The sequence below is a fragment of the Ctenopharyngodon idella genome, chromosome 22, assembly GCF_019924925.1.
Source record: "Ctenopharyngodon idella isolate HZGC_01 chromosome 22, HZGC01, whole genome shotgun sequence".
Taxonomy (NCBI): Eukaryota; Metazoa; Chordata; class Actinopteri; order Cypriniformes; family Xenocyprididae; genus Ctenopharyngodon; species Ctenopharyngodon idella.
This window is the reverse complement of record NC_067241.1, coordinates 25,926,160-25,951,529: the sequence shown is the minus strand read 5'-3', so window position 1 is coordinate 25,951,529 and position 25,370 is coordinate 25,926,160. Positions and strand designations below refer to the sequence as shown.

General features: G+C 35.1%; 1 protein-coding gene across 33 annotated transcripts in view; it reads right to left on the bottom strand.

Annotated features, from left to right (window-relative positions):
* Window positions 1–25,370, bottom strand: part of chl1a (cell adhesion molecule L1-like a) — a 71,850-nt gene that overhangs the window by 27,573 nt on the left and 18,907 nt on the right. For 7 of the 33 annotated variants that reach the window (XM_051880419.1, XM_051880418.1, XM_051880417.1 and 4 more), the window contains exons 1-12: window positions 16,540–16,795; window positions 11,331–11,521; window positions 11,035–11,143; window positions 9,506–9,696; window positions 9,095–9,217; window positions 7,942–8,112; window positions 4,990–5,025; window positions 4,563–4,662; window positions 4,276–4,457; window positions 3,189–3,323; window positions 816–956; window positions 247–358 (exon numbers count right to left, since the gene is read on the bottom strand). In XM_051880419.1, the coding sequence (XP_051736379.1) occupies window positions 247–358; window positions 816–956; window positions 3,189–3,323; window positions 4,276–4,457; window positions 4,563–4,662; window positions 4,990–5,025; window positions 7,942–8,112; window positions 9,095–9,217; window positions 9,506–9,696; window positions 11,035–11,143; window positions 11,331–11,418 (1,388 nt within the window). In that variant the 5' untranslated portion in view covers window positions 11,419–11,521; window positions 16,540–16,795. Of the gene's footprint in view, window positions 1–246; window positions 359–815; window positions 957–3,188; window positions 3,324–4,275; window positions 4,458–4,562; window positions 4,663–4,989; window positions 5,026–7,941; window positions 8,113–9,094; window positions 9,218–9,505; window positions 9,697–11,034; window positions 11,144–11,330; window positions 11,522–16,539; window positions 16,812–21,284; window positions 21,405–25,370 lie in introns of those variants that run through there. The other 26 variants (XR_007927564.1, XR_007927563.1, XR_007927562.1 and 23 more) reach the window with 15 other exon arrangements.

Below are 25,370 nucleotides of genomic sequence, written 5' to 3'. Positions count from 1 at the left end.
TGACGCAACACAACGCAAGTTTGATGTATAATATACATAAATACAGTACAGTACAGTACTGTACTTCAGTTTAACGAGATTTCAGTGTGCTCCGCATTACAGAAATATAAACCAAGAGACGAACAAAATGTAGCACCACTCATTATTTCTCACAGTTAGTTAGGACTTCGATGTGGCTTGTGGCTTATCATGTTGCGTCTGGTTAAGACACGGTGTTAGAATCACAACGCTTGTTACCAAACTCACCAGTTAAGGGTGGCAGGTGGTGAGCTAAAGACTTTGCAGTCCATCATCACACTCTTGCCTAACATGGTTGCGTACTCCAGATAATTCCGCGTCAGAATCAAAGGAGGATGATCTGAGAGAAAGACAGACCATTAGTTAAAAGTTCACACAGACAAACATCAAACAGCCAGTGTGGCATATGGCCGAGGCACACTCCCAAAATCACAATTAAACTGTAAAAAAATCTATTAGCATATAAAAGAGGTCTCTTCTTCTGCCAGAGCTACAAACAGAAAACAGAGACCGAAGTAGTTTTTACACACACTCATGCACACGTTTAATATTTGTCTTCTACGTCAATTACGAATGAACAGCTGCTAAAACCCTTAAGCCATTACATGTCAGCAAGAGTGTCATATCATAATCAAAGCACAGAAAACTTCAATGAGGACCACAATCTTCACTTCTGGTGATATGATTAATTGGTATATGTAAATTATGTGGGTTGCACATTAATAGCGCTGACTTGCTATCGCATTCTAAACATCGCAATATGATTTTCATTGTCTACAGGTAACTAAAGTACTCACTCATGACAAGCACGTTAGTATTGGCAAGTAGGGTCCCATGTTTGTTGGAGGCCTCACACTGGTACACTGCAGTGTCTCTCTGCTCCGCTCGGAGTATGATTATTTTGTCATCAAGCACTTGGTGATTGGTAGAAGGGAAATCTGGGGGGAAAGAGGCTTGAATTGGCACCCAAGAGGAGAGACATGGGTCTGTCACACTACCATTCAAAAGTCTGGGGTTGGTAGGATTTTTTTAATGTTTTTGAAAGATGCATATTTTGCTCACCAAGGCTGCATTTTCTTGAAAAAAAATACTCCAATATTGTGAAATATTATTACAATTTAAAATAACTTGTTTTTTATTGTAATATATTTTAAAATGAAATTTATTCCTGTGATTCCTGTGAATTTTCAGCAACATTACTCCAGTCTTCAGTCACATGATCCTTCAGAAAACATTCTAATATGCTGATTTGATGCTCATGAAACATTTCCTATTATTGTCAATGTTAAAAACAGATTTTGTGGAAACGGTAAAAAAAAATTTCAGGATTCTTTACAGCATTTATATGTAATAGAAATTGTTTGTTATACGTAAATGTCTTTACTGTCACTTTTGATCAGTTTAATGCATCCTTGCTGAATAAGGGGTTCTTCACACAGAACACATTTTTCCATTCCAATGCGCTACTTTTCCATTGTTTTTCTATGTAAACATGCGCTAGACGGAGGTGTATGACCATTTCGCTCATGTCTTGCATCTTTTGCAGCGTCTCGCACATAAGCGCCGTGTTTTTAAGACGTTGTGTCAAGTTAAAAGAATTTCAACTTACACGCAACGCCACTCATCAATGTCAGTTCCAAAACAGTGGACCAATCAGAAGGTGGGGCAAGAGTTGCAAGCTTTTGTTTACAGTAGCAAGTTGGCAGGGAAATGTTTTATTTGACGGTGTAGTGACAAATTGGGTCCCCCTCGAAATTGGGTCTCCATTACGACCCCATGCGATCCCATTGGTTCAAATTGTTTTTAATAGGAACTCTCTTTAGCGCCTGTTTACAATTCCTAAAAAATCATGTTATGATAAATGCTGTTTCAACTATGTTATAATGACCATTTATGTCTGCATTAGTTAGCTTATGTACTAGCATAGCATAGAGATACCCGATTAGCCTGATAGCTTAGTTTATACATGCATTTGCACTTACCCTACATGTATTCACAATCATCTTTAATGTAATTGTATTAAATTAAGTGTTAAATGCCCAAATATTTCAGTTATAAATAAAACAAATGAATAATGTTCAATTATTCACTTAATAATTATTATTTATTAATTAACAGTTAATTAAGTGTAAGAAATTACATTCAGTTGGTTTTATTATGCACTAATTTGTCTTCTTACACATTATATAGTAAGATATATGGGTATTTTAAATTAATATAATTTGTATATACTTAGGATAATCATTAACTGACAGTTTTGGGAGACCTGATTTCGAGGGAGGACCTGATTTGTCATGACAACGGCAACACGGAGGAGGAGGCACTCATAGTGGCTGTGTCCAGATACCCTGAATTATATAACATTTCTTAAAGCAATTATCGCAAGCTGTTTCTTAAAAAAAGAGCTTGGAGAGGCGCTGTTTGGCTATTTCTGTTATTGCATCACATCTCAAAAGGGCGTCTCGAGACCCTCGCATTCTGCACTGCACTTTTTTTTTTTTTTAAACCATTCCTGAGCGCTGCATCTCGCGTTTTTAAGACGCAGAGATGCGTTCTGTGTGAATGCCCCCTAAAAGTGTTAATTTGTTTAAAAAATCGTACTGACCCCAGCTAAAACAATGGTTTGATATTTCTTTGTTTTTGTTTGTCTTAAAGGTTTACATTTTGCTGAAAAGCCACCAAATAGTGTAGATACACTATTCAGACATTTGACAAAATGCCTTGCTATTGCTATTTCGGGGAGCAATAACAGTGGAAACATTCATTTGCCAAGTCTTGAAAGTATATGTGTCTATACACACATTGACTTTTATAAAAAATAAACCCACTGTGAGAAATATAGAGTAAAAAGCATTACAGCTAGCTAGAGTGTTGTCTATATTGTAAGATTTCATATCATTATAGCAAAAATAAACTTGTGAGGTATATTTGGATGATACATCATTGACTTTTGCTGTATATTATGTACTGGTCTACTGCTGATATATCTTTTTACCAGAGCATGTAAATAATGTATAAATGCAACTGCTGTTGTTGTAAAGTCTAAATGATGAGAAAAAACAGAAAGGAACAACAGACTGTTCACACAGCCAGTAATTGCACATTTGGCAGTGGCTTTGAGGCAACAAATTTAGTCAAATGGGCATGGAGGAGGAGTGGGTTTAACACACCATCAAGGGGCTGGCCGTTTCTCTTCCAGGTGATTGTGGGTTGTGGTTTTCCTGTAGCAGAACACTTGATGTGGATGTCAGATCCAATTTCTGCTAACTGACTCTTCACTGGCTCCTCCTGCCAGCTGGGCGGCTCTGGGACACACAACATATGAATACGGATTAAAACAACTTCCTACTTAGAGCAATACTGCCCCCCTGTGTTTGGAAGTGACATCAGTTCACATTTTTATATAGTGTTGATGATTTTAGGAGATCAGTAGTTTGGTTCTCAGATTCAGATTATAAAATAGATATTAATGCAAATATAACAGACTTCATATAAACTTCACATATTCAAACAGACTACTGAAATATATATTTATAGACTTCTGCTGTTTGTGATTACCGGATAAAGATATTTAAACTAATTTAATAGAGACTACACTCAACTGGAGCAGTTTCTAGCAACTGGAAATCACAGTTTTAAAATTCTCTGGCATTTCCAAATATCCTAGAATATATATATTTTTTTTGTCAAACAGATTTACTTACTAGAATTACTGAGAATCATCAAATACCTGAATAAAATTCAGGCTTTAAGGGATAGATCACCCAAAAAATGAAAATTATCCCACGATTCACTCACCCTCAAGCCTTCATAGGTGTATAACTTCTTTCAGACGAACACAACCAGAGTTTAATTATTATGCGTCAGGTATGAGACATTACTCTTTTGGTGTAAGTTGACTTGTGTAGGCTGTCTGCTGGAAATTAGATATTTTATTTTATAAAGATTTAAATATGGATATTTTTCAAACAAAAACCCATCACTTCACTTCGGAAGGCCTTTATTAACCCCCTGGAGCCGTGTGGAGTACTATTATGATGAATGGATGCACTTTTCTGGACTTCAAATCATGAGCGCCATTCACTATCATTATAAAGCTTGAAGCCAGGATATTTTATAATATATCACTGATTGTGTTCGTCTGAAAGAAGATAGTCATATACACCTGGGATGGCTTGAGGGTGAGTAAATCATAGGATCATTTTCATTTTTTGGATGAACTACCCCTTTAAGACCTTGTAAACGTTGTAAACATACCTTCCACAACAACAATGAAATGATGCACAGCTTCACCAAGAGCATTCTTGGCTTTGCACATGTATTTCCCTTCATCCTGTTCTGTGACATCAGGTATAGTCAGAAGCTTTCCAAAGTTTTTGATATGTGAGCGCTTCGGTAAATTATCCGACATCTTGATCCATTCTACCTCTGGTGTAGGTCTGAGAAAAGTCCAAAATAAATTGCTGTCACTCTCTGTCAGTGGAAATGCTTTGTTGCTGTGTTGTGTTTATAAGCCCTAAGTGGCCAAAGAGAAGGGAACTCACAGTCCTTCTGCGATACACTCCAGCTCCAGCTCGTCTCCCTTTTTTAGGTATGTCGTTGAAAGACTGGAGGGAACCAACATGTTCGGCTTTCTCTCCTGAACTGAATGGGGACAAATGATGTTAAATGGCCTTGACATGGATAAAAAAGAATCCTACCTGTGTGTCTAAATAAGAAAAATGGGCCAAATAGGTCAGAAAAATAAACATAATTGAAGATATATTCACAAAAGCGCATAACTTAAACTGAAGAAAAGTCTAGAACACACAGTCTGAACTATAGAAATAGCTGATAAACTAGCAAATGCTGAAGTCTGCCAGAGCTTTATCCTAAAAGAAAAGCCCTCAAAAAAAAAAATGAGATAAATTAAAGTTTTTGCATTTGATACACATTTTTACAAAATATTTGTCCTTCTTATCTGTGACTTACCACTCTTGATGCCATCATCTCCTTGGGTTGAATTTACTATAAAAAAGAAAAATAAAGAAAAGGGCATTTTCAACACATTCAAATAATAAATAGCACAAGAACTCAAAGAACAAGCAAATACAAAGTAACTGTACTGAGGGTCAGAGTGGTCATCCAACAACTGATTAGAATAATTAGGTTTGGGGTTTTTAATTGCTAATATTTTTAGCTGTGCTAAACATACTAAATTAACATCTTAATTTCTCAGTAAAAAAGGAAATTAAGTGAAAAAAGTGTAGGGAAGAACCTGATTTTATCCACCGGGAATTGGTTGGATTGTGGTTGGAGGAAGGGTTCTTGAAAATAAACTGATTTTGATAAAAGATATGAGAGATGCAAGTGTTTGTCCAATAGTTACTGTTATACTAAACCAAGTGCATCTTTAAATATACATCCACTTTAATGAATTGCCTCAACAGCTATTTGAGCACTGCTTTTGGAACCAATCTACTACCATCATCAATAAATTTAGGGCGTTTTCAGACCTGTAGATCGTTTGCTTTGTTCCGATACAAGAACTTAATTTTACAATCTTGCATTTTCTTCTTGGTTCAGTTCACTTTCACATAGCAACATTTCAAAGCGTACCAAAATGTGTTTATGCAAGTCCATGAGCTTACTGTGGCTGTTGAGACACACACAAACACTTATTTGAATGTAGCTGTCATTGCTGTAACTGACAAATTATATATATTTAATTATATTTAAAATGTGTGTGTGCGTGTGTATATATATATTTATACACTACCGGTCAAAAGTTTGGAATCTGTAAGATTTTTAATTTCGTCTGCTCACCAAGGCTGCATTTATTTAATTAAAAAATACAGTAAAAACAGTAATATTGTGAAATATCATTACAATTTAAAATAACTGTTTTCTATTTGAAAATATTTTATAAAGTAATTTATCCCTGTGATCAAAGCATTACTTCAGTTTTCAGTGTCACATGACCCTTAAGAAATCATTCTAATATGCTGATTTGATGCTCAAGAAACATTTATTGTATACAATTGTACAAAATATTTGTGTACAATATTTTTTTTCAGAATTCTTTGATGAATAAAAAGAACAGCATTTATTTGAAATATAATCTTTTGTAACACTATAAATGTCTTTACTGTCACTTTTGATCGATTTAATACATCCTTGTTGAATAAAAGCATTAATTTCTTTTCAAAAAAATAAAAATAAAAATTCTTACTGAACCCAAACTTTTGAACGGTAGTGTATAATGTTACAAAAGCTTTGTATTTCAGATAAATGCTGTTCTTTGAACTTTCTATTCATCAAGGAATCCTGAAAAAAAGGTACACAACTGTTTTCAGCATTGATAATAATAATAAATGTTTCTTGAGCAGCAAATCAGCATAATAGAATGATTTCTGAAGGATCATGTGACACTGAAGACTGGAGTAATGATGCTGAAAATTCAGCTTTGCAATCACAGGAATAAATTACTTTATAAAATATATTCAAACAGAAACCAGTTATTTTAAATTGCAATAATATTTCACAATATTACTGTTTTTACTGTATTTTTAATTAAATAAATGCAGCCTTGGTAAGCAGATGAAACTTTTTATTAAAAACATTAAAAATCTTACCGATTCCAAACTTTTTACCGGTAGTGTATATATATATACAGAATGAAAACAAACACTCCAAATAAGCCAGACAATTACTTTAATTAATTAAGTACTTAAAGGATTAGTTCTCAAATGAAAATTAGCCCAAGCTTTACTCACCCTCAAGCCATTCTAGGTGTATATGACTTTCTTCTTTCTGATGAACATAATCACAGAAATATTAATAAATATCCTGATGCATCCGAGCTTTATAATGGCAGTGAACGGGACCAATGAGTATGAGCTGAAGAAAGTGCCTCAATCCACATCGATCTATCATAAATGTACTCCACACGGCTCCGGGGAGTTAATAAAGGCCTTCTGAAGTGAACCAATGCGTATGTGTAAAAAAAAATATCCATATTTAACAGGTTATGAAGTAAAATATCTAGCTTCCGCCAGACCACCTTCCGTATTCAACTTACAAAAAGAACGGAACTGGTGTCGTGTCAGTTAAGCTTTTTCCGTAAGTTGAACAGGGAAGGCATAGGATGTAGTGTAAGCTTTTTGAACTGAGTTTTACACTTTCTTCGTAAGGAAGGTGGTCTGGCAGAAGCTAGATATTTTACTTTATAATTTGTTAAATATGTATATTTTCACTTCTCTTCAGAAGTGAAAACTCCCCGGAGCCGTGTGGAGTATGTTTATGATGGATGGGTGGATGTGGATGGAAGCACTTTCTTCAGCTCATACTTGTTGATCCCGCTCATTGCCATTATAAAGCTTGGATGTGTTAGGATATTTATTAATATTTCTCCAATTATGTTTATCAGAAAGAAGAAAGTCATATACACCTAGGATGGCTTGAGGGTGAGTAAAGCTTGGGCTAATTTTCATTTGAAAGTGAACTAATCCTTTAATTGTTTACTTAATTAATTATTAATCCATGTATACTTTGTTCAGCTGTTGTTGTGCATCTCACAGTTGTTTTTCAGAGTCATGAACATTGCATTTTTATTACGACGTACCAAACTAAAAATAGTCTTGACATCTTGTCAAAACCAGCATAACAAGTCTTTCTACAAACTGATTAGTTGATTATGAAATAAGTAGTTTTGCCATCACGGGAATAAATTACATTTTAAAATATTACTGTTTTTACTGTTTTTTTGATCAAATAAATGCAGCCTTGCATGGTGAGCGCAAGACATTTCTTTAAAAAAAAAATCTTGTCGACCCCAAAGTTTTGAATGGCAGTGTATACACACAATAGTAACTCTTTTCTATTTAATTTTCTTTAATCCATATCATGTTACTTGTACTCCCTAGAGAGATTCTTGGCACATACTTGGCTTGACCCTCAGGACCATGCTGGGTTTCTGAACAATTGTGCGTATCTTGAAAAAGGAGGCAAAACAGCAGTAGTCATCATGGCTGTCTGACACCAGTGTATTAGAGAAGTACAGATTCCCACTGAGGCCCATGGACACCCTCTCATTTTGCTCAATGTGACGAAGATCTGAGAACAACACAGAGAGGATTGTTAGATTAACATGAGCAACAGGACATCAAAGAGGACATCCCGCCCAGAAATAGTCCCATCTGACAGACTGCACAGCAGATAACAGGCATCATGGGTAGAGCTTTGAATGCTCAGACATTCTTGTACCTCACATCAGATGTAGGTGGATCAACATGATTAAGCTCAGGAAGTGAAGACATGTACAGACATGTACAGTAATAACAATGAAAAAAAAAAAAATATGTGTGTATATATATATATATATATATATATATATATATATATATACATATTTATAATACCTGATTAAATTCATTAGATTACTATGAAATAATTTTTTTTCTCTTCTCAAATAACTTTATCGTGTTTAAGGATTTTTAAATCCTTAAGGATTTTATCATGTTTAAGGACAAAAAGTAAGAGAAACAAAGTAAAGACACATTTAGAAACTAAATTTAAAGCATATTACTGGGCCAGATTATTGCAGATTATGATCATTTTATTGTTTGGTAATTATTTACTTTTTTTTTGCTTTGATAATTTTGTTCTGCATTTAGTTGCGACCAGTTTAGATCGACTGATCTACTCTTTTACTGGCTTGACTGAAATGATGAAATTCTTCAAATGTCACATATCTCATGCTTACAGTAAGTGTTAACAACAACATTCTTCACTATTTGCAACATGTAACATGTTTATCATTAAAAGCCTGTTATTAGTGCAGGCGGTTTAAGAACTCCAGTCTGGCGCCAGTAAAATGCTAGTTATATACAGTTGGTTGAAATGTCTGCATCTGTTTACACTGTGGCCAAGGAGTTAATTGACATATCAGAAAGAATAATGTTTGTTGTAACAGCTGATGAGACTCGAAGAAGTAGTATTATAACTAACAAGAAATTCACAGGCAAGTGCATAAAATTTATCCCCTTGGATTCCTCTATTTGACTAACTTGATGTGCAGAAAAGTATCTTGAATTACCATTGGTCATCCAGTACAGCTGCCATGGTGGAATCCCTTGTGGTGGGTTACACTCCAAAATCACTGAATCACCCTCTGTGACCACCACTGGCTCTGTCTTCTCTTTGGGAAACTTGGGAACCACTGTGATCAAGCACATAAACAAAAACTAATAAATTCAGTCACTTTCTTACCAAAATGTAAGACAGGTAGCCTCCTATTGAAACTGCCAGTAAGAAATGATCAAGATTAAAAACAAGTTGAGCAACATCATGCTAGATGTGCTCAAGCAGCCACACTGAATATGCAAATTTCCTGGAACGGATCCGAGGAAATTCTTAATACTAGAATTTCTGAAATTATACTAGTTGTTTCATGATAAGCAGCAAAGATAATGTGTGAGACGGGATATTCATGTGTGCAGTGACTTACTAGGTACAATAAATTCTGATTCCTCTGATATTGCAGTTCCAAGCTTGTTTGAGGCATAACATCTGTACTTTCCCTGGTATTTCACTGTATCTTTATTGTTTGGTATCACAAAAGTCCCACTACTTTCTTCTTTAATGAGCCGAGAGTCTTTATGTGGGTCAAAATCCATCCCATCTTTTGTCCAGCGGTACCTGTTCAATTAAAATCACACAACAGGCAACTTGTAGCAACACTAATACTTTCATCCCACCTATTAGACATTGGGTGGGGGAGGGGAATAGTTTGTTTCACCAAATGAGAGAAATGGTCTTAGTATGGTTGGTGTATTTCTTATTAGTGTCATATTAGAAAATATTAAAGTTTCCTGTGATAGTCCACTTCAGACATTCTACTGACTATAATGGCACTTTTCCACTGCATGGTACGGTTCGGTACGGCTCGGTACGGCTCACTTTTTGGCCCTTTTCCACTGCATGGGACAGCTCGGTACGGCTCGCTAAAATAGTACCACCTTGGTGGAGGTTCCAAGCGTGCCGTACCGATACTAAACGTGACGTGTAAACACTGCAGATCACTGATTGGTCAGAGAGAATTGTGCGTCATTGGATTTGAAACACAAGACACCAAACCCGCTAGATTTTAATAGTCAGTAACAGCCACCGCAGTATCATTTGTTCACAAAATGACTTGCTTTAAATGACCGTTGCACACAACTAGAAAAAAGAAATGGCTGTATCGTGGTCAGTAGACAAGGTGCACACTCATTGGTAGACGAGGAGTGGATCCACGGCAGTAGAGTCTATAATCCCACCCACTGCAGTGGAAAAGCAAACGGAAAGTAAAGCGAGCCGAGTCGAGGCGAGTAATACCACACAGTGGAAAAGCACCATAACTAACTTTGCAACTACATGCCAAATTATTCTACAACCCTAACCTAACATTCAACTAACAGTCTACTACAATTTACTAATACTGTAATAAGAGTTAGTTGACATGTAGTTGCAAAGTTAGTATGATGTCTAAAGCGGACCATCGAAATAAAGTGTAACCTTTTATTTGGATATTTCCCCAGTTTAGCTGTCTGCACTGACATCCTTAAAGGGTTTGTTCACCCAAAAAAGAAAATTCTGTCATCATTTTCTCACTCTTACGTCATTCACGTCGTTTTAGGCTTTTATTCACATATAAACATTGATCAGCAAACATACATAGAGTGCACTCATTTGGTAAATGTCAAACAAACATGCTTGAGTTTCCGAGCGAGAACCAGTGAGGTTCATTCTTGCATGTCACACCAGCACGTTTGAGCTTCTGCAAGAACCAATGAGGTATCCATATGGATTTATTTTGAAGCTTTAGAGGTTTGAGTGAATAGACTTTTAATGGACAGACAGACATCTGACATCATTTGTGTTTTAAAGATGAATGAAAGTCTTATGGTTTTGGAACAACATGACGGTGAGTAATTAATGACATAGTTTCCCATTTTGGGGAGAATTATCCCTTTAAGTGAAGGACATATCACTCACGTAGGTCTTGGGTTGCCTTTGGCTTCACACTTGAACAGGAAGTTCTCATCATATGGCAAGGCAATGAGAGAGCCCGAGGTCTGAGCGGTGATGGTCGGCAGCTGCTCCACTACAGGAAACAGGATCATAGGATAAAAGAGCTGTTGTGATGGTCATTATGCTAAAGGAAGCTTCTTTCTGGAAGAGCTTACCAGATAATAATATGTAATGGTGTTGAATAATGACCATAGCCTCAAGTTTAAGTTGCACTGATAAGAACAAACGTATGAAATCAATTTAACTGTCCTGGAACTTACCGTGAGGAGGGAAATAAAGACCAAAGGTAGTAGAAAAGAAGGCCGACAGGAGCCCGACACTTAGGCTCCTGAGCCCCCTTAGCAGCATCCCAGCCAGCAGATAAGGACAAAGGTAAAGAAAATGCTGAAAACACCCTTGGAAAGTTGTTCTTTTAGCAAGAGCTCTTCACTGACTCCTCCAAGGAAAAGATCTAAAGAGAAATAAAAGACTACAAGAGTCAGAACAGAGAACAAATTGTCATAAATCCTTCTACAGCGAAACTGAGAGGAGATTTAGCAAGCTGTTTCTTTGAAGTTTGCTTTGTAGTCTTAAGTGTTTTACAATATTTTGGATAAACAGCAGGTGAGGTCCTTTTAAAACATTTTCACCTCAAAAGCGAGATTATATTGATACAAGTCATCAACACAGACTGCAATAAAATCCAGGAACTAGGTTAATGATGTGATGCTTTTTGTTTTGGTCCTATGTATTAATTTATTTAAAAATACATTAAACATACAATTCATGCATACAATGCAACACCTAGTGTTTTTAATTTCTGTACTAAAATCAATTTTGATATTTTTTGGGTAAAAATGCCAGGTTGATACAACATATCTTAATTAATGAAGAAAGTGGCCCATTAAAAGAATAAAAAATTTGAAAAGAAAACCTCATTAAGTAGCATAGCATAATACTTTATTTTTTTCTTAGAAAAAAAATATAATATTTGAACAAAACTGCTCCATATGCAGGGTGGCAGGGTGTTTTGTTTCTTAAAGTATCACAAAATGTGACCATTTTATGACAAGATGAGGTTAGTTCAGGTTGTAAAATATGATGTGGAGCAGGTGCAGACAGTCACTTGCTTCGTTCCTGAATGAATAAGCCTTTGAACGAATCAGCTAAATGACTCAGTGACTTACTCATGACTGCCACCAGCTATGGGCCCTTATCACATTTCCGGTGAACAGGAGATGAGAAGAAATATAATTTTTAATTCCCATTAGCTCCAATAGCAAAAGAAAAATTAATGCTTACAATTACAGTATAAATGCATTCACGACACCTCTGAGCTGCATTAAATAGTCTGTCCAAATGTACCTAAAAACACTTCAAATGCACCTTCTGTGACACTGAATTATTGGTGATTATTGAATTTTAAAAAAAAGCCCTAAAAATGGTCCTGAAAATCAATTTAGGGGGGCAAAAATCATCCCTTAATGGAAAATGTATTTCTGTCACTGCTGTGAACCAACCATTGCACAAAAAATATGAAGAATATGAAAATTGTCAGAAATCAGCTGTCCACAACATGCCTCAACCTGTTAAGGTACCAGCTCAGAAACACTCAGCAAAATATTGTCTAATTATCGTTATTGTCAAATTCCAAGAAAATTTCAAGATATAATTTTTTTTGTCAGTATCGCACACCCATATACACTCACATGCAGGGCCTAAAATAAACACTTGTCAAGCACCAAATGAGCATAAAAATGGTGAGTATATGAAACAGTGTCAGTCGCCAGATGGCCGGTAACATTTTTATGAATTCTAGCAATTGTGAACAACACTCGGGACAGATGACAGGCCAGTGCTGCATCATCACGAAAGCACAAGACGCGGAAGGGAACTCAATTCCTGGAAAGCCGCGTCTCAGACAGCGCACTAATACTGAATTGAGTTCTCTTTTACGTCTTCTTACGCTTGAACAGACATATTCAAACAAAATTATGTCAAAAAGCCCATCTTGGCAAGTAACCTCATAAACATAGTCAGTTATGTCTTACGTGAAGGTAAACAGAAATAAAACACGTGTATCAGTATATTGGATCAGTGCATTAGGTCTTAAAGTGACAGCAGCCTAATATTCCTGCTGCTGTTTGTGTTTAAAATTTTAATCAAACAACAAAATACAAAGGAAAATCACTCACTGCTCTTGAGTGAATAACTTTTGTAACTTCAGTAAGGATTAGTCTATGTTTCATGGCTGGTAAAAAATATTTATATCCAGTAAATTTTCTTAAGTCATCAGCCATTGGCAGGTTAGTTTTAGGCCCTGCTCTGTTATTTCTTTTTACTTGTTTATACCACATGACACTGTGAGAGTTTTCTCTTGAAAATGGTAAAATGTTTAAAATGACATGAACTGGGGAGTTAACGTTAATAGCTTCAAAAAAGCTTCAGAAAATGTGAACTTTTCAGCATGTGCAAAGTCAAGTCACAAAGGTTCCAAGGCTAAAATGAAAGACGTCAGCTGAGAAAAGAATTTCACGTTGTTTATTTTACTGACTTGTGTGAGTTGTTTGCCTTCACGCCTCCATGAAGGCTGTTGCACCGTGAGCACGCTTGTGCCACAGGCTCATTCCACACATAATCGTTCACACTCACAAGATGCACAGAGTCAAGCCGCCTCCACAAATTATCAGCATCGACCCAGATTAACTCTCCTTATCTAGGAGTGGCCAGAGGTGATAGAATCTCACAATTTTGCCCCTGGCTTATAATTTTTGAGGTCTTCCCCTTTGTCATGAAGAGCAACTCTTGAGCAATCAAAACACCTAGATGGACTTGAGGAATCCGCACACTATATGCACTAACAACAGTTATGCCCTGCACTGCTGAGATTTTACAAAAGGTGAAAATGTGCCCTCAGAATGAAAGCGGTTCTGTACAAAAATTTAATGAAGCTATATAAAACTGAAAAGACATAAGCTTAGATGAATATTTATGAAATAAAAACTGTAATAAATGAAATTTAAAAATAATACATTTAAAAATAATAACTATATTATATATATATATATATATATCTGTTTTAAACATTTTTAAATGTTGCAATTTTAGGCAGCTAAAATGAGCTATAAACCCTAAAATCCCTTATATTTTCATAATGCCTGTATCGGGGAATGTTTCAATCACACTGGAGACTCATTTGTAAAATTATTAAAATGATAGCTCCAAGATGTAAATTGTAATGCGCTAAAAGCAAAATAATATATGACTGTTCAGAAAATCCTTAAGGAAATGACAAATGGTGCATAATTTCCTGGTTTAGTTATTTTGAATAAGAGCACATTCAAAAGTTTGGGGTTGGCAAGATTCTTTTAAATATTTCTAAAGTCATGAAATCATTTTGATTCATTCTTATGCTCATCAAAGCTGCATTTATTTGATTAAAAAATCTGCAATATTGTGAAATATTATTACAATTTAAAATACTTTTTAAAAACAGTTGTGCTGCTTAATATTTTTGAGGAAATTATGATACAATATTTTTTCTTTATTCTTTGATGAACAAAAAGTTCAAAAGAACAGCATTTATTTGAAATAGAAATATTCTATAACATTATAAATGTCTTTATTGTCACTTTTAATAAATTTAATGCATCCTTTCTGAATAAAAGTATTAATTTCTATCTAGACAAAAAAAAAAATTACTGATCCCAAATAGTATTGAATGACAGTGTATGTACTTTAATGTAATATATATATATATATATATATATATATATATATATATATATATATATATATGTATATATATTACATATATACTGTATATGGGTCATTGACAAATAAGGTTTTTAAAAGTTAAAAAAAAAAAACCAATGGAAATATAATTCATTTTGTAGTTTTATTAAGTGTTAACAATGAGATTATGTGATTTTTATAATCAATTAACACTGCTTTTGTCATTTTTTACAAGATGGACAAAATTTGTCACCAAAAAGTCATTCAGTTTAACCAAAATTTCGGTTTTACCGAATGACACTTTTGGTTATACCGAATGACAATATTTTCAAACAATGCTAACAGGCTGATATCTAGCTGGTTAGCTTGCTAGCTAGCTAACAAAATGGCAATCAAACATTTTATATTTAGTACAAGTTTTTAAAATATTACAACATTTTCGATGTTTTATAGCGGTTGTACCGAATGACCTGATGTTTCAGGACATGCGTATGAGCAAGTGAAAACATTAATTTTTCAAATAGTTAAGAGAGAGTTTGTTACTTTGCTTCATGACCATGTGGTCCTTTGCAGGTGTCTGAATGATGTCAAATCCTGTCACATGATATTGACCGCATGACTTGATTCAAAATGGTCCCTTTATATTGGTTACTCCGAATGACATCAATGAAATTCATTTTTCCGGACATTCTCTCTTATAACAAAGCAACGACTTCTACGCATAATTTTAATACCATTTTGCACTATGTTGATATATGATGTTAGAAAATCAAGGCAGAATAAAAAATATACACATTTATTACATTTTAAGATATTTTAATCACAAAATGAAATGGCTGTATTGGCCTTTGGACGGTTAAACTGAATGACCTTTATCTTTAAAATACCTTTATACGTAACAAAATATAATTAAAACCTTTTGGATTCAATAAAAGAGATCCAGTTGTACTACTTTACATACTTTGGATGTCATATCTTTGTTTTTTATTATTATTAAGGCCTTTGGACAAAATAACCCGTCACGTCATTGACCCATATATATATCAAAAGTATTTGCATTTGCATTCATTTCTTCTTATTTTATTATGTCTTGTTTTACACAAGTCATGACGCATCAATCTTCAATAAAAAGAAATCTGTTTTAACATGCTCAATATGTGTAAGGACAAGGGAATTACAAAAAAAAACCATTTTTAGCCCTGTTGAATTCCAACGTTGTATTTAGTCAATATAGCAAACCTTTGACCTGCAAATCTCTAGCTTAAAGAGATGTAGTCTGATGACCTCTGCAGACCCTATCAAGTGCTTGATGCTGCTTAAGACAACATGGAGTAAACTTCTGACCCCATTCACAACCATAATATCATAAAACCACTGCAAGCTATAATTCTGCCAGAAATGTCACATTTAAATCTATCATCTGCAACAGCACTTCTAACTGAACCAAATATATCCACTTCAAATCATACTGTAATTATTTGCAGATCTATTTCACTTGAACAAATTAAAAACATATGCAGCAAGTTAATCAAACAATGAGCCTAAGATAAACTCACTGAAACACATGACTGGATACTTTATCCATTAATCCCGGAGACTGGATATAGAGAACGATATCCTTGACTATCATCAGAGAAAACTGCTGAGGCTTACGGTTACACCTTTCTCATTTGCTTCACTGTCACCACACAACTGCACACTTTAATCCGTTAAACAAATAGCCAACTAAACAGAACAAGGAAACTCTGTACTTACTTACAAGTCACACTCACACACATGCAGACAAGACAGTAATTCCCAGAGGTAGAAGTGATAGTATTAAACTGCGTTCAGACTGAGCATCCAAACTCTCAGCATGCCCCTCTAATTCCTACACTCACACACACACACACACACACACAAACACACAGAGAGAGTCCAAAAACATGCCCCGGCACTCCAGTAATGCACTAAAGGGGATTCAGTGAAGAGACATATGTCGGCAAAGCCTCTCACCGGGATACGAGGCTTGCTAAACCTTTGACAAAGATTCAAATAAAGCTTGATCTGCCGAGCTATTCACAAACCATTAAAGAATAGTCCGGGAAGTGCTGGAATTCCTGCCTACACAACTCCACGCTTCAGAACAGCCTTGACATGAAAACACAGCAGCCTGAAGAGACTTTGACACTGAGCTATTTGATTAAATACGAACCTTGGAATCATTTTATTGTCCTATAATCATTAGTAAACAGGAAAGAGTGGTTTGATAAGCAGCCAAGTAGGAAACTGCTTTGATTAGTGATAGCGTGGTTCAACAGTAAAAATCCTCTTAGTATAATGAAGACTATTGTCTTAATTCCTAATGCTGTCTTAGAGGGTCGGCAGATGCATGTCGATTGTGTCGTGCTGAGACAAAACAATTGTTTGTTGATAAAAAAGCATGTGTTAAAAGTCACAATTATATAAGGCTATTTTATGTTTATGTTCCATTTGATGACTAATGAGTGGAGTATAATGATTTTTTTAGTGCTTTATGTCATTTTGTGGTCTGTTTGACCAACCTATTGTACTTAATGCTTTTGGACCACCATATGGCATGTAGAAAGTGCAAACAAGGTGAAGGACACATTCACTTATAGTATGTATTGGTACAGCTGAACATATATAATGCAACAACACATGATCCCGGACTGTGAACTGTACACACAAAGCAAGCAAAGTGTACACAATGGACACAAACTTTATATGAAATTCTATACTTTGCATATAGGGTGTACACTGCAATGTAAATATTACATGGATAAGTGCACATTACAGCTACACTGTAAAAAAAAAAAAAGAAAAAAAAAAAATCATTAATTTATTATAACATTTTTTCTTTTGTCAAATCGACTTAGATAATTAATATAGTTCAGATAACATAATATTTTGAGTTTCTGTTGATTAAACCAATCACCTTCATTGTATTAATGCAAATTTTTAATTTTAATGAACTTAAAATTTTCAGGCAGCCAGGCAACTTACTTTTTTTAAGTTAGACCAACAATTCTTTTTTACAGCGTAGCAAAAGTTATTGTAGTAACAAGGAGGAAACAATTGTGAGATATTGATTTTACACAACAGTTCAATAAAAAAAAAAAAAAGATAATATTGAGTAACTTTCTGTAAATTTTACAATATAGATACAATATTGCCAGTTATTTTGTTTTTGGATGAAGAAATTATGAATGGATGGATGGATGGATGGATGGATGGATGAAGAAATTATGGATGGATGGATGGATGGATGGATGAAGAAATTATGGATGGATGGATGGATGAAGAAATTATGGATGGATGGATGGATGGATAAAGAAATGATGGATGGATGGATGATCGATGGTTAAAGAAATGATGGATGGATGGATGGATGGATAAAGAAATGGATGGATGGATGGATGGATGGATGGACGGATGGATGCATGGATGGATGGATGGTTAAAGAAATGATGGATGGATGGATGGATGGATGGATGGATGGATAAAGAAATGATGAATGGATGGATGGATGAAGAAATTATGGATGGATGGATGGATGGTTAAAGAAATGATGGATGGATGGATGGATGGATGGATGGATGGATAAAAAAAATAGCGTAGAAACAATTTTCATTCAGAAATTTCCAGTAAAATTCACAATTACAAAGAAATGAAAAGAAACACATTAAATTAAGCTCTAGATTTTGAAATAGAAAAACCAAAATAGAATTTTCCTGTAAAATGTACTCCAATAATTTTTGTTTTATTTACAAAAAATATCATTAGATATTAGACTGTTTTTGTCTCCTACATGACATCTTTTAATGATGAGCAGATGTTCAAGACCTTCAAATAAAATTAAGACATGTCTCTCATTAGGTGGCCGGCAAGATTGTGCCAGGACACTCTCTCTGAATTCCAAAGACTTGACAACTTCAACATGTTCATAGCATGCCAGTCCCTGCAAATAAAGCACATCCTGCCGTGACAGCTGCCTTTTGACCTTTGTCTACAGCAAACATGCTCATTAATTCCTCATGATTTACAAACAAAACATAACTCTTTTTCTTTGCTCTGGATCTTTTACGACATCATCAAAATATTTATACTAGACTAACAAAGCTTTAAAAATGCCAGAGAGGAAGCAAAGACAATCAAGCAGCCCGGAAAGACAACTAATAAGCACTGACACAGAAACATTCATTCACAGTGGAAGCCACAACATAAAAGTACCTGTAATTATAGAAGCAGGTGTGTCGACCCAATGATAACCTGTATGTAAGACGTACACCTGTCACATGTGAAACCATTTATGGGAGATTCGTCATGTTGGCTGGTTTTGTGTGTGAAAAGTTTGAGGTTTTTGGACAAGTTACAACCCATGCAAGTATTCCCACTCTTTCTCCCTTTTCCTTTCGTTCTGTCTCTCACTAATATATATGGACATGTAAGGCACAATTAAAAATGTACACTATGCTGTTCAAAAGTTTGGGGTCAGTACGATTATTTTAATGTTCTTATACTTACCAAGGCTGAATTTATTTGATCAAATATACATTTAAAACTGTTACAAAAATATGTTTACAATTTAAAATAACTATTTTCCATATTATTTGAATATATTTACTTTATTCCTGTGATGGCAAAGCTGAATTTTCAGCATCATTATTCCAGTCTCCACTGTCACATGATCCTTTAGAAATCATTTTTAATTTGAATAATTTTTAATCATTTTAATTGGCTGATTTGATGCTCAAGAAACAGTTGAAAACAGTTGTGGCTGCTTAATATGTATGTGGAAACCATAACACATTTTTTCAACAATCTTTGATGAATAGAAAGTTCAAAAGATTAGCATTTAAAAAGCAACATTTTGTAACAATATAAATGTTTTACTGTCACTTTTGATCAATTTAATGCATCCTTGCTGAATAAAAGTATTAATTTATTTAGTAAAAAAACCATACCACAAACTTTTGAATGGTAGTGTATGAATGTCATTGCATTATAGCCTATATAACAAAATACCAAACTAGCTTTTTATTTTAAATAAAGACAATCACAATTTTCAATCAAAACAATTTACAAAATTTGTTATACGATTTAAATGCTAAAAATTATGGAAGCCCGTTTTCGCCACTTTTTATCTCACAATTGCGAGTTGATATCTCGCAATTGCGTAATATAAAGTCACAATTCTGAGATATAAACTTGCAATTGCGTGATATAAAGTCACAATTCTGAGATATAAACTCGCAATTGCGTGATATAAAGTCACAATTCTGAGATATAAAGTCGCAATTGCGTGATATAAAGTCAGAATTGCGAGATATAAAGTCGCAATTGCGAGAAAAAAGTCAGAATTCTGACTTTATATCACGCAATTGCGAGTTTATATCTCAGAATTGCAACTTTATATCACGCAATTGTGAGTTTATATCTCGCAATTCTGACTTTATATCACGCAATTGCGAGTTTATATCTCAGAATTGCAACTTTATATCACGCAATTGTGAGTTTATATCTCGCAATTCTGACTTTATATCACGCAATTGCGAGTTTATATCTCAGAATTGCAACTTTATATCACGCAATTGTGAGTTTATATCTCGCAATTCTGACTTTATATCACGCAATTGCGACTTTATATCTCAGAATTGTGACTTTATAAAAAGTCAGAATTCTGAGATAAAAAGTCGCAAGTACTCTTTTTATTTTTTTTATTTAGTGGCAGAAACGGGCTTCCATAAAAAATAGACCTAATGTTTAAGATGAAGACAAAAAATGTGTAACATTCTGATTGTGTATAATTAGTGGATCATTATCAATTCCATAGTTAATATTGTAAAGAACTGTGTAAACTGATTTCATACATCCACTAAAATCACCTTGAGAACAGATGGTTAACAGTAAATGAAATAATTATGCTAACTTCCCTTTTCTCAGCTATTTTTAGTTTACATAATTTGTTTGCAGATACACATATTGTGTAAACTACATTTTTAAGTGTAGCTTACATATTCAAATACTTTTGAAACTACTGTATACACACAAATGCAAACAAATCAAAAACTAATTAGCAGACATTGCAGATATTGTTCATCAACTGTCAAAGCAAATCAGTCCTGAATCCTGCGTGCGTGCAGCTCCAAACTTTTACAGCTTTTACAACTTTTACAGGCACAGAGGTATTGAAATGCACATACAGATATGTATGTGCATAAACACGTAATTTGCATGTTGAAACATGCAAATGATTTCTATATGTTAGATTCCGAACATTTTTTGGTTAACCTTTTACATTCTTTCGGCATCTGTATAATCGGTATGTGCTTGTCTATTACCAAAATTCCAAAGTTACATTGACATACCATAAGTGTCATAGCACAGTTTCCAAAATAAAAAAATAAAAAAAAATAAAATACATACTTTCTGTATAGTAAGCAAAAAATACAATAAAATAACAATTCTAGGAAATGCATTAAAAAAGACACTCTTACCTTCGGACACTCTCCTCCACTCACGCTACTGTCCCTCTCACCTGCACCAAAACACTGAGATCAAACAAGCTTGAACTCACTGGAACACAAACACTCATGTACATTACTCCAGACCTCTGACAACTCACGGAAAGCTAGAACCAGTAATACCAGAAGTAGGGAGGTGACTTGAGGGCTAAGCAAACACAGAGGCATGGCAAGTCAATGTAAAGCGTGTGGCTACCTATCCTGTTTCTAGAAAGCCCATTTCAAAAGAATACCATTGAATCACAAAGCGCTATAGGGGGTTACATACTGTTACTACAATAGAGAAGCATTTAGAATACAAAAGTTCATTTCATTAATTTTCGTTAAGTCTGACATGAACAATGCAACTTTATCCAAAAACATTAATGGTTTTCTCAGTCTTATAATGGAGTTAATGGTTTACTGTCGGGATGGGAGACCAAACATCCCAGTTTCGTGAGGTGTGTCCCATTATCCCATCAATTGGCTAAAAAAACAAACAATATTTCCCAGATGTTAGGCACACTGTCCATCTAAATATAATAATACTGCATAGAACACAGCCCCCAAAAAAAAAAAAAAAACTAGTTCAGTTATGAAACTCTACATGGCGCAGGCAAATGACAATCTGCAAGCAATCATATCATTACCTCATGAAACAAGCTGACTGGCCTCTGCTGATCCTACAGCCAATGAGACCGCTTGCTCAGCATTCAAATAGTCTGGTTCAGTTTTTGCTGAAGGCTAGTCCTGCAGTGCACTATCAGAGTTCCTCTGAAATCCTCCACCTCCCCAGCTCCACCTGCCTAGATCTGCTATGGGATTTATGTATGCCTATTTATGCAGCAGCAGCATATCTTAAGGCCCGTTCACACCAAGAACGATAACTATAGTAGTCAACATTTGAAGTGGATCAAAAAAAGTTCATTAAAGTTGTCCTAAGACAAGATGGGTATTGCATTTTGGTTTTAGGACAACTTTGATGAAAGGTTTTGATCCACTTCAAATGTTGACTAGAGTATAAAGATAACTATAACAATAACCATATTTGCGTCCACACCAACGAACAATAACGGTCTGTTTATGCAGCAGCAGCATATCTTAAGGCCCGTTCATACCAAGAACGATAACTATAAAGATAACTATAACGATAACCATATTTGTGTCCACATCAAAGAACGATAACGGTCTGTTTATTCTAAGCTCACGTGCTGCAGTTTCAAAGTGTGTACAACATGTTTTTGCTGTTCTTGTTGCATTTACACGGCTTTAACCAGCAGATGTCCTCAGCATGCCATGTTTTGAGTGATTAGCTCACGTAATCAATCTAATCTAACAGTGTATTTAGCTGATGAAGCCAATATAGTGAAATAAAAACAACGTCTAGTCTTTTTCACTGCAACTTCAAAGGAAGCAAGACAATGTTGTCGAAACTAGTGCTGGATACTTGAGGTAATTTTATGTTACACAGTTTGCTAGCCTGGCATAATGATCTCATCGTTAATACTTCTCACCATTTATTCCGAGGGTATGACCGATTGTTTTCCATATATCCATTTTCTTTAAAGTATCCTTGAAAAGGGCGTTTGACTTGTCAAACAGTGGTGGATTTTTCTGGACCTCGGCGATTAACTTCTCCGCAGTGATATCTGCCATTTTAAATGCGCGAGCCCTTAAATTAGAATGAATTCTGATTGGCTGTCAGTGTTTTATCATTCAACAGCTGGAAAAAAAAACAAAAAACATTCTGAAAGTGATCCCAACGATATCAGTTCTCTATATTGTTATCGATATAGCTTGGTTGTGAACAGTACTATTTTATATTGTTATCTTTATAGTTATCGTTCTTGGTGTGAACGGGCCTTTACATGCTCACATTAGCATGTCTGTCTATTAGGGATTGAATGACTTCAGATTTTTTAAAGTTGACATTTCTGTGATTAAAGTCAAGTCAATGTCATCTAGTTGATGATGACATCATAAATTAACAAATAAGATGCTGTTCACCCAGAATGCACTTTTCCATTGTAAAGCGCTACTTTTTCATTGTTTTTCTACGTAAACGCACTAGACAGACATGTATGAGAGTTGCGCTTGTGTCTTGCATCTTTTGTAGCGTCTTGCGCATGACATGGCATTCTAAAAATGAGGCGCTCAAGGTCAAATCAGTTGTCTCGCATCTCGAGACCTATGGTTCTCCCCTCCCCCCCATTCCCCTGCCCGCATCTTGTGTTTTTGAAATCAAAAATACGTTCTGTGTGAGCCCTAAGTCTGAACCTCGAGCTGACACTCGAACAGACTATGGCATATGACACTGCCCACAAATATTGCTTCTGTGTAACAGCTTATTTTTTATCTTCTTTTTTTTTTTTTTTTTTGTCTTTGGGTCGCTATATTTCTTACAGATTTCTGCTCATTCGTCCGATATTGAGAATCCAGATGGCATAATCAAACATACATTGTGGAGCACTCTCGGAGTATGCATTTTTTTGTCATTAACTGTTGGATACGGAGCGTAAATGTTGACTTCAAAGATTTCTTATCCTGCTGCGCCCTCTATAGGCAATGACCAGCGACTAATCGACGTCATGCTTAAAGCGTCATGGCAGAGCATTTAAAGGTGCAATATGTAATATTTTCTGTCTGCTAGACGTCGCTAAAGGCCTATTCAAAACAAAGGCGTAGCTTGATGATGCCAAGTTTGAGCGTGGAATCTTGGGACATGTGGTCTTCACCTCACAGCCGGTGGAAAACAATTGGGATAGGACTCGGGAAGAAATCATGTTCATGGATGCTATTATTAACGTTATTGTAGTATGAAGCAGAGCAGGACCGAGTGTTGTGGGAGCTGAACGAGGCCGCTGGAGCGATTGCGCAACACAGGCCTCACGAGCAGCGGAACTTTTATTATGCCACAGTCGCCGGCGCCGCTTCCGCTTTTCCAGTCATGAGTATGAGGTAACGCAGCTCTGTTTATCATATTAGATACATTTGAGTGTGTTGAAAATGTTATAACGTTACTCAGCGGCTGCTGTGAGACACTTGTTGCACACTGCAGTAAACTAGATCGATTTTAGAATATCATATTAAATGCTGGATGGCCTGTGTTGATAAATGGCATGCAATTAATTTTAAAACGTATTGTATGATGGTGAAAATCTGTATTACTGTTACTAAAAATAAAGCTGCATCTGATTATGCTATGTTAGCCACTTGACAAAATAGTATTTTTCTCTGAGGCATGGTAAAGCATGGTACTCGCAAAAAATCAAGAAAATTAGATTTAAACAATAAGACTAAACATGTTTATATAACAATAATTAGTTTTCTGTCTACAAATATATCAAAACAGCTGTTCCCTTGTCTATTAAAAAATGTAATATATTAAAGCGTCTTTGGTGTTTCCATGGTTTCTACAAAATAAAACCGGAAACCGAGGGCAACGCGGGTATGACGCAATTGACAGCCAACTCCTCACACGTCCCGGAGCCTTGGTTAAAATTGCAATTTTCTCACGATTTACAAATAGTTGTAAACATTTGGGATATTGTAAGTACTCAAGTGAACAAAATATATAACACTAGTCTAGTGGTTTTTGGATATTTTACTGCAAAATTCTTACATATTGCTCCTTTAAGTCAACTAGTCGATTAGTCGGTGCAACCCCTAGTATCTATTAGCAGTAGCAAGCCCATATTTGCTCTGCAGCAGCAGCAATAATGAACAGCAGCGGCAGCAGCATAGCAGATCTAGTCCGCCAAGACCAAATACATTAACATTGCCATATGAAAGAACATGCTGAAATTATTCAGAGAGTTGTCATGATTGAGAAAATATTCAATAATTATTCGATTTTTTATTTATTTAATATATTAAAATAGTTTAATATTTTTTCATTACTCCCCTGGAAAAAAAAACTTAAAAAAATAATGATAAAAAATAAAAAATGTAAAAAATTGTGGAATTCATGATTAACATAAGAAAAAAGCTTCTAATAAATTGTAGTGTAGAGGAGATACACCACAGCCTAGAACCTGCAACACTCACATGAGCACCACAGCTGAACATCTTAAACATATG